General features: G+C 44.0%; 1 protein-coding gene across 3 annotated transcripts in view; it reads right to left on the bottom strand.

The window, feature by feature from the left end:
• The window catches only part of LOC115404953 (phosphatase and actin regulator 1-like), a 58,982-nt gene that overhangs the window by 28,604 nt on the left and 15,166 nt on the right, over nt 1-15,212 (bottom strand). The window contains exons 1-2 of one of the 3 annotated variants that reach the window (XM_030114312.1): nt 9,589-10,275; nt 6,950-7,114 (exon numbers count right to left, since the gene is read on the bottom strand). In XM_030114312.1, coding sequence (XP_029970172.1) covers nt 6,950-7,114; nt 9,589-9,868 — 445 coding nt within the window. In that variant the 5' untranslated portion in view covers nt 9,869-10,275. Of the gene's footprint in view, nt 1-6,949; nt 7,115-7,251; nt 7,286-9,588; nt 10,276-15,212 lie in introns of those variants that run through there. The other 2 variants (XM_030114313.1, XM_030114314.1) reach the window with 2 other exon arrangements.

Raw genomic sequence — 15,212 nt, 5'->3', positions numbered from 1 at the left:
CAGTTGGCTCAATGGTAACCTTATTGACTGTTGTGGTGAATGCAGGTTTGTCGGTGGTTTCAGCTTCCACAATCCGGTCAATGGGCTGCACTGTGCCCAAAGTGGTCTTTTTGTGCAGAGTAACATTGTGTTTGGAGTTGTTACCAACAGCAATTGTGACATAGGGCTTGGCAGGGTTCTTAATTTCAACCAACCCTGTCACCACCTCCAGCTGCTCTAAGGGTTGAATGTCTTCACCTGCCTCGAACAACACCAAGTGGTCACCGGAGTTGATCTTTAACGGAACTCGGCATCTCACCCAGGTGACTTGCCCAGCAGGGATGATCACGTCCTTTTCACCTGTTCTTAGCTGACCTTGTGGCAGGTGGGACACTTCTGTCTGAATGAAGCTTACAATCGCCTCAGCTTTCTCAGCAGAGACACAGATGGCCTTTTGAAGCAACGTAACCAGTGTAGGTATTAACTGTTCTGGTTGTCCTTTCATGATTTGCTCCAGGACGTTGAAACCAACCAGTGGTTTGTCCATGGGCAGGCTGCTGACAAGCACCGGTGTGCTGATGGAGAGGCCAGGATCCTCACTTCCAGGTAAGTTGATCATTATAGGTACCCAGCCATCAAATGGGATGGGGTCCCCATTTACTGCACAGACTTTCAGTTCATCCAGTTCTTCAATGATTTCTGACAGGGGTCTCACGACCAAGTCCGGCAAATACCTCTGTTTCCAGTCTCGGCTTATGATACTAACTTGTGCACCAGTGTCAAGCAAAGCAGTAGCCGTCAAGCCACTGAAATTACATTGTATCAGAGCCTTTCTCCCAATCAGTTTAGCAACTGCTCCTCGTTTATTGCACGACGCTTCATCACTGAAGAGAGCAAGTGTCTCACCTTGTTTATGGATGGCGACTCCTGATGAAGTCGGATTTGGATCTTTGTTGCCGGCTGGATCTTTTCTTTCTGCTTGGTGTTCACTCTGGGGCTGGTTTTGAGACCCGATCACTGAGTGCCCCGTGGCAGCGACCGGCTCACATTTCCCTGGTTCTGCTGTTTCTTCAGGCAGCCAACCGCCCTGTGACCCACTTCACCACAGATGAAACAATGGCCACAATCTTGACGGTTCTGCTCAACACATGCTGGACAGCCATAAGGTCTCTCCCTCTTTCCTTTGACTCTGTTCTGAGAATAGGTCACATGGTCCGGGGGTTGAGGCTTATTTTGTTGTTGCATTGCTTCAACCAGACTTGTAAGCTTCGCCACTTTATCTGTGAGTTCTTTGATTGGGTCTGTCTTTGCTTTAGGAACTTGACTCTCTTGTTTCACTTGTTCTTGGATTGCATTAAGTTCCAGCTGAGCACTATGGGCACTTGCAGTCTGTCTACGAGAAGACCCCATCCTCTTTTGTCTCTCACTTTCTTCGCTTGTGATCCTCATTACATGACGCAGGATGGTTTCGTCACTCACCTCACAGTTTGACAATAGAGGTTTTAGCTCCCGTCGAACATCACTGTGTTTGTATCCCAACCCCTGGTAAACAGTGTGTAGGAAGACATCTTGGACAGTTGCAGCATTATACTTCACACCTGCATCTGACAATTTGGATGTGAATAAGACTCGCTGTTTCAGTCCAATGACACGGTACAGGAACTGCTGTGGTGTTTCGTTTTCATCCTGTCTGGCACACATCAGCTCCTGAAACAACTCTGTACTGTTTTTCTCTCTCAGGTGTGCCTGGAGGAACCCCTTCAATTCTGACACAGTAAGATCATCTTTGTTGATCAACATTTCTTTGAAAGTCCCCGGCTTGATTATTCTCAGCACACCACGAACTATCTCTGTGTCATGGAACCCTTCTCGGCTCCCCTCTTCAATCTGTTTGATTATGTGGTTGTAGCTTATGTCGGACGAATGATCGCCAACCTGACCTCCTTGGACTTTAAACTCCCTTCTTTGAAAACAGGAAAAGTCTCTAAAGGGGAGAAGCACCTCATGGTCAGGCCGCGCTGCAGGCCGACCAACTGAATTGGCCCTTTTCTGAGATAAGTCACTACTCGGCTGACTAACATGGGATCGCATCCCGGAGGAGTGTGGTGGTGACTGGGCAGTCGTGAGAGTGATATTCTGTCTGAGCTTCCTACCAAGCTCCTCATAGTCTAATAGCATCTGCTGCAGTTCAGTGTTGGTGATATCTGGTGCAGCCCTGGCTAACCTTGGTGTAACTGGATCGACTGTGGAAGGATGACTGTCAGTGTCATCTATCATGTCAGCAGTACGCTCCATCTGTGTGTCTGGCTGCATAAGGTGTAACTCAGCATCCCCTTTAACTTCTGATGACAGCATAACATCACGTTCCTTGATTACAGTATCAATACAATCTTTTAGCATCAGCAAATGCACCATCCCACCATCCTCTAATTCTAACAAGTGCTTACTGTACAGGAAAGTACTGATGTAATCGAAGCAGCTTTCCGGATCTTCCTTCTCGAGCTCAGGCTGGTCGTGATCTGGCAGTGGACCCACTTGTCTGGCGATCCTGAGGAGCTCTCCTGCCGATAAGGTGACCAGGCTCTTCCTAATGTCCCACACTAGGCTCTTCCTCCCACTCTCCATCATGGCAGTCGCTCCGCTCAGCTCGGCAATGGTCCAGCTCACCGCTCCTCTGCTCGCAGTCGTTCTGTTCTAGGTCCCAGATGTCATCGATGGATCAGCTCCAAACCAGCCGGTGGCGCCAATCCCGGACGAGCCCCCAAGATTTGTTACGGGTCCCAGTGAAGTGGCCGCAGTAACAAAAATAATGTCGACCGGCCGGCCGACCTGTCTGTTTAAATAGTTTGGAGAGAGAGGAGTCAGAAACGTCTTTGCACGTGTCTTCCCAGGCTGCATCTCAGTTTATTCTTGAACATGTCAAAACAACAAAAATCCATAGCACATAACTTTCATTTTCTTAAGACAGTTCAGTTAGGGTTTGTCATTCATCTCCTTTCAATTTCCATTTCACATCACTTGACAATCACAATTCACATTTTCCCATGTCTTCTCATTTTCCAATCATGTCTGTAAATACATGCTTCCTAATCATTTATCTCAATAAACAAGTAAAATGAATTTATCATTGTTTCTGCTCAGTGTAGACTGAATAAACTGGATATATTACCCTAAATAGTGTTTCAACCTCTGCTGAATCTGAATCTGTCTGTCTCTATCAAAGAGCCTCAAATATCTGAAATAAATGTGCTTATTTTACACTTCTCTTCCTTTTCATACACCTTTAACCAAACTGTGATGAACAAATACTGGGCAATAAAAAAATACATACATTAGCAAAACCCGAGTGTACAGAAGCCTCATTGCCATTTTCCCCATTGTATATAATGAAACTGCAGCCGGACCTGATCCAAAATGGCGGCCGCGTGACAAAACCATCCGACTTATTTAAGTTATTTAACAACATATAAATCTTCAAAGCATCACGAAAACTTAAAATAAATATCAGGGGTATTGTCAGGACACCGTACAGGGTAATGTCAGGACTGCTTACTAACCTGTTTAAATAGTTTGGAGAGAGAGGAGTCAGAAACGTCTTTGCACGTGTCTTCCCAGGCTGCATCTGAGGATACGGGAGGGGACCGCTTCCCCTTAATCGCTCCCCAGTGCAACTGGTCCGAACACGAACGTTCCCCCCTCTCACTGTTAACATAAAAGTAGCAACTCTGTGCCCAAAATATTCATTCAAAAACAAATAAATATTAACAAAATTAGCTGCCATGTTCAAAATTAAATACAGCCACTCTAACTTGTGGTTCCCCAATTTTGGGGGTGCCACATTATGACAAAAGAAGTGTTGTATAGACAAAAAACAAATTATTTTCATAATGGTTTAGTGATTTGCACACTCTCCTTTAAGTGGAAAAAATAACAATAACAAAAAAATAGTCTGATTCCAAAGCTGGGGCAATTTAAGTGTGAAGTTTGCATGGTCTGCCTATGCATGTATCCTCAGGTAATCTGGCTCGATCCACAACCCAAAAACACGCATGTAGGGTTAATTAAGTGTTAGTCCAGCTTCCTGCTGCTCCCCAGTGGGTACAGACGATGACGGACGGACAAAAGCAACACTTTATGTAACCTTTCATTTTGTAGTCTGAAATCAAGCAACTTTAACTTGCGTATCAACCAGATTCTATTTTCGATGGCTACCCCAGCCCGAGTCCGACGCTCCCGCCACTGAATCTGTACCGAGATGAGAAGATTAGGTGCCCATCGGGGAGACTCAGCTGAGAGCATATTAAATGAAACTGGCATATCTGAGCAGAGCCGCCATTGATCTGTGAACACTACACTTAGTTTTTTTTTTTTTTTTTTCCCCCAGAAAAAAAAAATATATTCCACTGCGAAGTGACCCAGATACTCGGAACACATCGTACCAACCCCGAGGCTCAGTAGCTCAAAGTGGAGGCTTTTACTGAGGCAATTCTCACAGGCTGAGCTTCACAAAAACTGTATTGCAACTTTCACGGAGTCTTTTATCAATGAGGAGCTCAAGCGTAACGGCTCATGCGTCTGAAGCCCGGGCAAATCAAAGCGAGACCTTGACACCTATGGAAGGACAACCTGGCTTTAGGACACACTAGCTTCTCCGTCCATACAATACGATAAATATTCAGAAAATTATCTATACAAAACGATCTTAATCATCATCATCAGTGTCCTCAGATGACTGCTCCTTACAGGGAAATGTCCTATTCAGATTAAACTAGATGTCAAGATAATATCAGAGTAAAACAAGCATGTTCCTTTGATAAATCTTCCCAGTGAGATCTCTCCCCGATACCAGCTCGCAGAGAAAATTCACCCAGCACAATAAGACGGCATGATAAGCCAACCAACTGTCAGGCGCTGCCTTCTTCCTTCCTGAGGTGAAGAGCACAGCCCCCCCCCCCCCCGCCCGGAGCTCGCCTTCATCTGCTTAATATCACAACACGTTCATAATCAGCCAGTGTGTTCGGTGTCCAATTATCCGTGACAACATCTGCATGCCCAGCGGCTGGTCCCGCTCCCCGCTGGATCGGAAACATAATCATCAGCGAGGTATCGCCGACGACCACCGAGACAAAAGACGACGACGCATTCAAGTCCAAGATTAGAGGAGAGCAGCGGTGAGCACGAACGTACACTTGACTTTAACTTTGCCTTTAATGAGACAAATATAAAGTGTAGCCACACTTCTTTTTTTTTTTTTCTTTTTTTAAATCAGGCTGACAAACGGTCAGTCAATACCAAGCTGTTAGCAAAGAAAAAGAATGAATACAATAAATCAAGCCGCAAACTGCTCACAGAAGGTGGCGTCAGTTTTCAATCATTTCTTAAAATGGGGTCATCCGTTTCCAGGCATTAAGGAGCGTCATAAACGGCTGTCACCCTGGCGCTTAAATGAGGGCAGATGCAAAACAGCATGCATGACGTTCTAAATATAAACCCAGATCAATAATGAGGCTACAGGTCACCAAATAAGTTTTGTTTACCGAGAGATGATCTAATGTTTGTCCATTTGAAAACATTTTGTCATCAATATGTGGAATAAGATAGTTACACTGATCTTTGGGAGAGATTTGGGATCAACTAAAGCAATACACTGGCGGTGAAGAACAAAAGAATGACTATAAAACGTGTGAACATGAATAGCTGAGAGAAACCACAGCTTCAATTCTCAGTCATAATGACAAACAACATACATCAGCAGCTCTAAAGTCTCTATGTAACTATTAACTTTGCTGCTAGAGTTTAAAATCCCTCCAAAATTTGCTGTCATTTGAATTTCCACCGTCGCCTCAGACTTCCACAAAACCACTAATACTCCATTTATTCATGATTTGAAAAGTTGGATGCCCGCTGACAGTGAGCCCGTTCGGCCAGAGCTTCCTGTGAGGCTGCATAACACCTGTGACTTAACTCAACCCAGAAATTCAGTCCAGCCCGATGCGGCGGGTCATAATCTGTCAACAAAAAGCGCAGAATAGAACAAAAGTGGCAACTGAATTGTTTGGAGGTGGCAGCTGTATGCAGGCGAAACAAAGAGATCACAATAGCAGCGAAAAGCGCCGCTCCCCCTCGGCTCCACTGTGCATTAACACCCGGAACGCAGCATCGTTTGTCGCTCAGCTCTTCACCAGAACAGAGGACACTATTAACAAAGACCATGCACGACTGTGCCAATAAACAGCTAACCCATGTATTTCATCAATACTCTGGGCAAAAAAACAAGAAAGATTCAGTTTAGCTTCATCAGTCAAAAGTCAACTGCATGTTTTCTGACTATTCATTCAGGTTAATGTACAATTATGAATCTACAATAAACCGTCCAATTCCAACATGGAAGATGGAAAATCCTCCTCCTATCCAGCAGACTGACAGCAGACCTCAGGATGTGCGAGCCGAAGGAGGAAAAATAAAAAAAAAAAGCCACCTCTGAGGAGGCCGCTCACCCTGACAACAGCAGGCTGCCAGATGAAAGGGAATCTACACGTCCCTCAAAACATCAAACTCCCAACGCTGCACTTTTGCTGAATCAATTCGCTGCATTTTCAATCACCCCGAACGAAGACAAAAAAACGCCATACTTATTTTCCTTTTGGCCAAAGCACATCCATTCAAATGAAGGAACAGTGATCACCAATACTGAGCTTCGTCACATCAGACACCTGGAAGCTCAGTTTATTTTAAGGCTTGCATGGCAGCTGTCACCACTGATGTGTGGGAGTGTATGCATGTGTGTGTGTGTGCATGCGTGTGTGATCAACAGTGTAAAGCGCCTCAAGATTGCTGAAGCAGTGAAAACGCCCATCTTAGCTATCCAGCTATTGAATTCTTTAAACTATAGAAGGGAAATCTTATGTTTCAAGTAACAATCCGTAACATGTTATCTGTTCCATGAAATGATGGTGAAAACGTGACGCACCTGCAGAGGTCTGCTTGAACTTCTCGCTCTTCTTCTTCCTCCACTTCCAGGGCTTGAGGAGCCGCCCCAGAGTGGCAAACTTGCTCCGCCGTCGGATGGGTGGAGTGTGTGTGCCAGAGAGCAAGGACTCGGAGCGCATGGCGGCCAGCCTCTCTACCTCCTCAGCTGCAATGGGACCAGAAGAATCAAATATTTTAAGACGAGGACGCAGAGGAGATGTAGTTTTTAAAAAGATCCGAGAAGCAAACACTTGGTGCAGAGTGGCCTCCTGTGGAAGAGGTTACACAAGAAGATAAACAAACCTGCAATATCAGATGGCATTATGCAGAACGCGCTCTGAACAGTGAGAGGCTGCACCACACTGAGCCGTTTGCACGGCTTGCCAGAACACACTAAACAGACTGATAAGCACCTCATTAAGAAGGAATCTTTCTGCTCCTCATCAACTATTCACAAGACCCACCCCTTAAGACTTTAAAGTACTGTTTGATATCCAAGGCAAAGAATGTTAAGCATTTTGTTGATACACAAACTATTACATGACGAGATGAATCCAAGTGTAAAGGGATACAAGCAGCGTCACTTACAGAAAAGGGGGGGGAAAAAAAATCCAACAAGGTGCACACAAAAACAAAAAGACTCCCAGCTTGTGAACAACTTAAAAAAATAAAACTATGAATAGGAACGCTTGCAGCAAACAGCACCATGTGCTCCCCAGGCTTCTCACTTCAAACTGGATGAAATCTCTCAAATAAACAATAAGCTAAGTAACTTTGACTGAACACAACAATCAGCTTCCAAGAACTGTTTATTAAAGAAGCATTTTTCAGAGCCAACGATCATACTCAGCCACGCTGTACGAATGGATTCAGAGAGGCTGAATGAGCCATCAATCATCTCCACTTTGAGTGTGGTCGACCCTGATGGATGTGCACGGTTTTCAAATCAATCAACGCAGCCAGGCACGCTGCAGCAACAGAGCTGCTTCACCTGGACAGGACTTAGAAAAATTAAAGCAGACAGGGGTAATTATCAGGATTTTATTATAATGGATAACCTCCCAGGGAAACGTTTTCACTCCCATCGAGACAATCACAACAATCTTAAACAGTGTTCTGCAGCCTCTACAGCCAAAAGAGCCCAATTTATCTAACATCAGTAGCTAGTGTTGCATTTATGGATTTAAAAACAAAACTTGAATACCTCCATTCTTGAACCTCTGACCAAAACACTTCAAGACAGGATGGACCCGGAAGCATATGCATGAAGCGCTGCCTCCATCATCAGTGTCGCCACATTGCTTCAGATCATCATCGGTCGAGTGGTTTGCTCTCTTTTAGATCATCACATCAATTTCACAATGTTTGTCAACACAGACCTATCAGTTTCCAGGCCAGCCTCCCTCCTCCCGTCCCCCGAGGCCAGCGGGACAGCTTGATAAATAATGTGACAGTAATGCAGTGCAGAACTCGGCCCCACGGACCCTTCGCTTGACGACTCGGGCGCCTCTGAGCCAACCATCTTAGCAATCCTGCCACCACGCCAGTCTATAAATAACCCCACAGTCGATGCTAATTGAATCCTGTTGAGATTCAGATGACTTCATTAGAGGTCTAAAAGAATAGATGGAGACAGAAAGACACCCGATCGTAAGCTCAGCAGCGTCCGGCAGCCCCGTAACAATCTGCTAATACTGTATGACTGATGAGAAGATGGCAACGTCTCTCACTTCTGGTAACTTCAGTGGAAGCACAACATCAAAACACGTCTTAGGCTGCTATTCCTCTAAAAGACAATCGAATTGAAGCAGGGTTTTTACACATAATTTAGGCTGATCTTAGCACCTACTGTATTATTCGAATCCACACTGTTCAACACCTCCCAACAAAGTTCCTTTGAGCCATTTCCAAACAGGAACCTGAATGTCTGCAGTTTAACTGTGATGCAATTTAGCACAATCATGACAAAATCCTGGCAGAAGAGAGGAGCTCTGCCTACTGAAACTAAGGACAAGAAAGGAGGGTCGTTATTCTAAATATTCACAGAAGTGTGATTCAAATGCTTTTGTATTTGAGCCATCATCATCATCATCATCATCACCACCGTGGTGCACATAACTTCCACTCTCCACTAGTTTAATGGGCAACTGGTTTTAATTAAAAACACTTGTTTGCATACCAAGATGGCTGAGTGGTGATGTAATGACACTGGGAGGCTTTGTACAAAAACGCTGCATAGCATCTGAATACGCGTGAATAGGTTAAAAACAAGAATTGAAAAAAAAAAAACATTTATAAAACAGGAGAGAGAAAAACCATGTTTGCGTTCACACAAAGCAACAAAGAGCAGCCCAGCCCTGGGAGAAGTTCTCATCCAGTCAGCTGCAGTTTCAGCAACAAGCCACAGCGAACCACTCTCGTTTCGTGGTGTCGTTTTAATTCTAAATAAAAACCACCGCAATGGACGAGCGGCAGACGGACACAAACAAACAGACTGATCTGCGTCTTAATCTGGTTATCAGACGGTGAAGCGCGGCCAGCTCCACATAATAAGGAACACATCCATTCGGTAATACCGCAAGGCTCGCTCTCTCTCTCCCTCACTTACTATGGGCGAAACCACCACACAAGCGCACTCACCGTCCTGCGTGTCGTTTCCGCGGCTGCAGTTGCTGCATATGTGTTTGATCTCCTTCCCGATGTGACAGTGGATGGTGAACGGCATGTTGTTGTTGTGGTGCGGGTGCGGACCGTGCGCCTTCTTGCTGCTCAGAGACATGATCTTCACCAGGCTGAACGCCTTTTTCTTGGGCTTCTCCACCGCCACGGGCGTGTTTTCTCGGCACCCCGTGGCAAACCAAGTGCCGTGCATGATGGTGGGCGCAGGATCCACCGTCGGGTAATTGGCCGTCTTGAACATATCGGGGGGGTTTTTTTTTGGGGGGGGGGGGTGAAACGAAGGAGCGCCTCGACGAAGCCGCGTTTTACTATACAGTGGGTTTAAATTAAAGGGCCATCGAACGGAGTCCTATACCTGCGGACCCTTCCCTGAATCGGTAGCTCCTCTCTGCATTGGTTCCCCCCCTCCTCGCACCTTTACCTGAGATCTCTCGATGCGCGCAGCCTGCTCGGATGCGCAATGCAAAAAGTCGCTGCTGCTGTGAGAGAGAGAAAGAAAGAAAGAAAAAATCCCTGCTGCTGGATCCAAGCGAGCTAATAATAAAAGACTGAGAATGTGAGTAGTGAATGGCAGTGACTAGCTCTCCCTCCCAGCGCTGCAGACTGCAGTCGGTTGTGGCTAATCCATGATTAGTGGAGCTGAGCGGTGCGCGCCTGTGATTGGCTGCGCGCTGCGCTCCTCTCATACGCCAGTGTGGAAAAGTTGCGCCTCCATCACAAGATCCCAGTAAACTGCATCAAATTCCAGCCACTTTCTCTTCCCCGATTGTTAAATTGAGTTAATTAATTAATAATTTAACCCCATATTGACGCATGTTTTTTTTTTTATTCAAACTAAGAAGGATCCGTTAATGGCGCACATATACTAGTGATAAAACAGAAAAATGTTCCTCTTTATGTATATATTTTTAAGATATATATTGCTGAAAAAGTGAAATCACGTGAAATTGATTTAGTAGCAGGTGCTCCCTGTCACATTTAACACTCAAGGTCAAGACTCCATCTGTTGCCATAAAGGTGGGGGTGGGTTCCACACCAAATATGGATCTATAAAGCTACAGCACAACAGTTTATGGCTGCGTTCCAAGGTTTCACTTGAACTGGGTCAGCACTGCACAATTCTTCAACTACAAAACCAAAAAACATAAAAATAAATGCTTCTAAAGAGACTATTAAAAGCATTAGGTTCTCAAATATTAAGAACAGATACCTCTCATACCAAGAGTAGAAGGCATGTCTTTTAGGGTGTTCTCATTAACAGCAAGCTGTTGCAATTTGCACCTTGTTTTTGGCTAGTCTTTACATCCAACCCCATTCCTGACACAAAAAGGAACTGAACTCAGATCTCCTGCACTCAAAACAGACAATTACTGAGCACAAGTAGGAAAATTGTTAAAGAGATGATCAAATTATCAAATTTCATGGTCTGTTGTTGTAACTTGTAATGAGCATAAAGACTAAGAGGAAGATCCTTGATGGAGTCACCTGTCCGTGAGGTGAATGAGCCACGTCTCACTGTTATTTTACAGACATTCCCTAAAGATCGATTGCTCTTCTGCAGAGGAGACCTGAGGTAGCAGCCAGAACAAAACAAGTACCAGAATAAAACACAGGAACCAGACACATGAGGCTCCCAAGAGAAGCAAAAACATTCCTCCCTCAGTATTTTCAACGACGACCTCAATTTCTTTAATAGATATCGCTTTTTCAAGGTTGAGATCCTTAAACAAATGATCCCGCAACTATTCTGAGATGTGATGAGGCATGTCTATGCAGAGTCTCAATCATCCAGGCAGGAGGCCAAGAATTTATTTTGCCCCTTATCCAAGCATCTTTATCAGTCCGCGCTGTTCCCTTGACTAAGCTGGCAAAATATTTGGCAACCTCAGATATTAGCTTATTTAAATCTTGTGTGGCACACAAAGACTTTAAACACCTGAACCTCCCACGTGAGCTTGGAGAAGGGGCGAAACATCTTCTAAGACAGATATGACCAAGTCCAGCTGGTCAGGATTCAATCGCTTTCAGGTCTGGTGAGCCATCTTTTCCCCGAACCGTCCAAACACGAGGAACATCAAAGGAAACCTCTTGGCAGAGAGGATCAGCAGCATACAGAGTTCAATTCAATAAAAGTACCACATTTCACTTTGTCTACAAAAAATAACAACGCCGTTGTCTGTGCAATCTCAGTGAAGTCAAAGGGACTAAAACACACAGAGGATAGTGGTGTTTAAGAGACACTGTGTTAGTATGAAAGAATAAAACCAATGGTACATTGGATTCTGTCAGAGAAAGGTATGATTCAACATATCTGTCTGTCTCCCACTGAGTGAACAAAAGTTGTATTTTAGATAATTTGTGTGGAAGAAAAAGGTAAAAGTAGCAATTTTACAAAGATAAGTGCAGGTTCTGAAATGCAGACAGACGTGGTGGATAAACAGGAAGAACATGCAAACTCCACACAGCTATAGTGGCGCTCGGCAGGTTCGAACAGACAACAATCGAGGTGTTGTAACAGTTTTTGAAAAATTAAATAAAAGAAAAAAAACTTCAAAATAGTAGATAATACAAAAACCACTGGCATTTCAAATCACATTTTCCCTCCAGTCAGTAAAATAGTGCGCGTGTGTATGCATGTGTGTGTGTGTGTGTTTGCGTGTGCAGTATATTCCAGTGACATCAAAGCCGTCTCTGAAACGAGAGGCAGATTTACACTTTCACCACGGCGCAATGCGGTCCTTTTCCCTCCGTTGCCACTTTTCGGTGGGAAGTTTCACTTTCTTGCACTTCAGGAAACTGGCAAGAGGGAGCTATTTTTAAACACAGACATTTCTTTTTCCTTTTTTGCTACAAAGAGTATAGACTTGAAGATAAAGAAAGAGTGAGGTGTGTGACTCACAAGAGGAGAATACATCTGCCACAAAGAAAATGTATTCGTGTGAATGTGAGAGAAAAATAAGAGAAGAAAGAAGTTGTTTGGTGATACAAAACAATTGTTTTTTTCTGAACAAAGACAGAAATAATAATTCCCTCTCCTTGCCTGCCATTCAGGATCATAACTCTGTCTCAGAAACACGACATGTCCTGAAGTAATTAAAAAGTACATCCAAGTTATTTGTGTCAAGGCTCTGTTCTTCATATCTTTTTGTAAAAATACCCCAGCCTGTATCATGTGTCTGTTGCATACACCGAAGCTTCAGTCTTTATTGGATAATTCTAACCAGAAACAGACCATCACAAGCAGGTCATCCATTGGCTGCATGGAGAAATGATTGCATGAGGCAGTTTAGTTATGCAACGACCGTGTCAGGCTACGTTGGTCAATGCCCCGGCACATCATTCGGTCTGCATCAGCTGACTGCAGCTGATGTGTTTTGTCGAAAGACAAAGGCATCCCCTGTTTGCATCCATATTTAGACGACACAGGTGACGACTGAAAAAAAAAAAAAATCACAGCTTCATCCAATCCCAATGTCTGCTCCAGCTGTCTCCATTCAAGTCACCAGAACTTGAATGAAGAATAGAAAATGTAAGAATATATATTATAATCTTACGACACAATCAAATCCTTGACATAACAGGAAGTTTTCTCATTCATTGACATTGACAACACAGTTTTTACTCTGTGCCTGTGGGATAGCTGTTCCTTGATCTGTTGATGTGAGCAAGAATAATTGTCATTAAATAAAACCATGATTAAAGCTGTTTTACATTACATTACATTCCACTAAAACAGCGCTGAATGTCTCATGACTCCTCCTTCACTCAAGACATTTCTAACTATAAAACCTAATAGAAATTAGATTTCTGGTGCGATACATACACAGCATGCAGCTCTGCAGGGAGCTCAGCTGGTTAAAGTGTAGAATGCACATCAAGCAGGATTGGCAACTGGAAATATTAATTCAGTCTGAAAAAACAACCCTGTCTATTTAGACGTCTGAGGAAAACAGACTGTATGTCTGGAAATTTTCACTTGTGCATTATTATATTGTATTTTTAATGAATTATATAAAAATATGGTCTGAATCCCTTTGGATCAACACCACGAATAACAACTCCTGCTCACTTTGCATTAAGTGAAGAAAGCCAGTAGTACAGACTTCTTGTGGTTGATTTTGACTCTGTGTAATTCAAAATAAAGACCCTGCAATCACTCCTCATTTGAAAAAAAGAAAAAGAGAAAGAAAAAGAAAGCTCCGTACTTTCATGTTGGATGAAAACATACCTGACACTTGTCACAAACTGTCACTGTAAACTTCAGCTGTCTCAGTAAGCTCACCCAAAGCTGCTAAGAAGTATCTGCCAGTCCTGCCTGACTCACATCTGACAGATACGCTGGCTCACAGTGCCGCCGCCACCCAGCTCCAGCGAATGTTACTGAGACAAGAACAGATTCCACAACCATCATTACAGGATAAATACAGCTCCCGGCAATGAACTGGTCAACGGATGCAGTGCTACTTGGGGGACAGTTTATAAAGCCTCTTCGTTTCGAAATTCTGGGGATTCTGGTTCAAACTGGTTTTCGTGGCGCAGGTTTGAGGCGAAACAATCGCACAACTTCCGACCGGGCAGCCTGTCACTACAAATCTGCTGTTCCCGTTCTCGCCGCATCTCTCTGTCTCTTCCCATCTGTCATTCTCTCTCCACATTTTTACCCATCTTTCTCCCTCTCAGTATCTTCACTGGATCACGTTTCCTCAGCAGAATCTCAAATGCAATAATAATAATTAAAAAAAACAAAAAAACAAAAAAACAAAAAAAACACACTTGCTTGGAATAAATATGTGAATGATGGCATTCATCATAACTTTTTTCCTGTAGCTCCTAGCTCCACCTTCAGAACTGAGTTTCATCTTGTTCCTGACAGTGGAGTAATGTGACTTGATTATGTAAAGTCCGCAGGCAGCAGCAACACTTGTGAATCAGTGTATTCATTTAGAAAAGAGCACCCACTTGTTTTGTTTTGGTCTCTCAATAAGCTGTGCACATCAGCTGCATCCCCTCGCTGACATTAACCGTCACTGTGAGCATTATTCAGTGCAGCCGCTGAAGCCAAGAGAAAAGGTTCACGCAGTCCCGTCACCCACTGTCGGGGATTGTGGTGAAACTCTTGTGACTACATTTCTGGGAAACTGTAAACAGATGACTGCTCGTTTTTCTTCTGTTCCCAGTCAGCCCTGCCTGTCGTTCCCTCTTCTCCACCGATCCATCCTCAGCTCGCTTTCCCTGCGAACATTTTAAATGAACAGGCATCAATACGGTTACATGTTCAAGAATGATCAACTAGGAAGTTCAACTCTAACAAGGAGCTCATTGTCAGGCTTTCTGTAGAGTTTGATTAGAACATGTTCATCAGATTCATTTGTCTTGGAGTGGGAATAAACCTTAAAGCATGGCAGCCAGGGACTGTAGGCTTAGGATTCTACATTTTGGGATTTAAGTGAACGCAGTGGAAATGCAGCAGCTTGATTTTAAATCTCTCATCAACAAAGCCTGCAAAAAGCCCAGTAACAACCTGATCATTACAATCAGGTGTGTCAGAGCAGGACATCTAAAAATATGCAGGAGGGCTCAACCCT

This window comes from Salarias fasciatus, chromosome 18, assembly GCF_902148845.1.
Source record: "Salarias fasciatus chromosome 18, fSalaFa1.1, whole genome shotgun sequence".
NCBI lineage: Eukaryota > Metazoa > Chordata > Actinopteri > Blenniiformes > Blenniidae > Salarias > Salarias fasciatus.
This window is presented reverse-complemented; position numbering and strand designations above follow the sequence as displayed.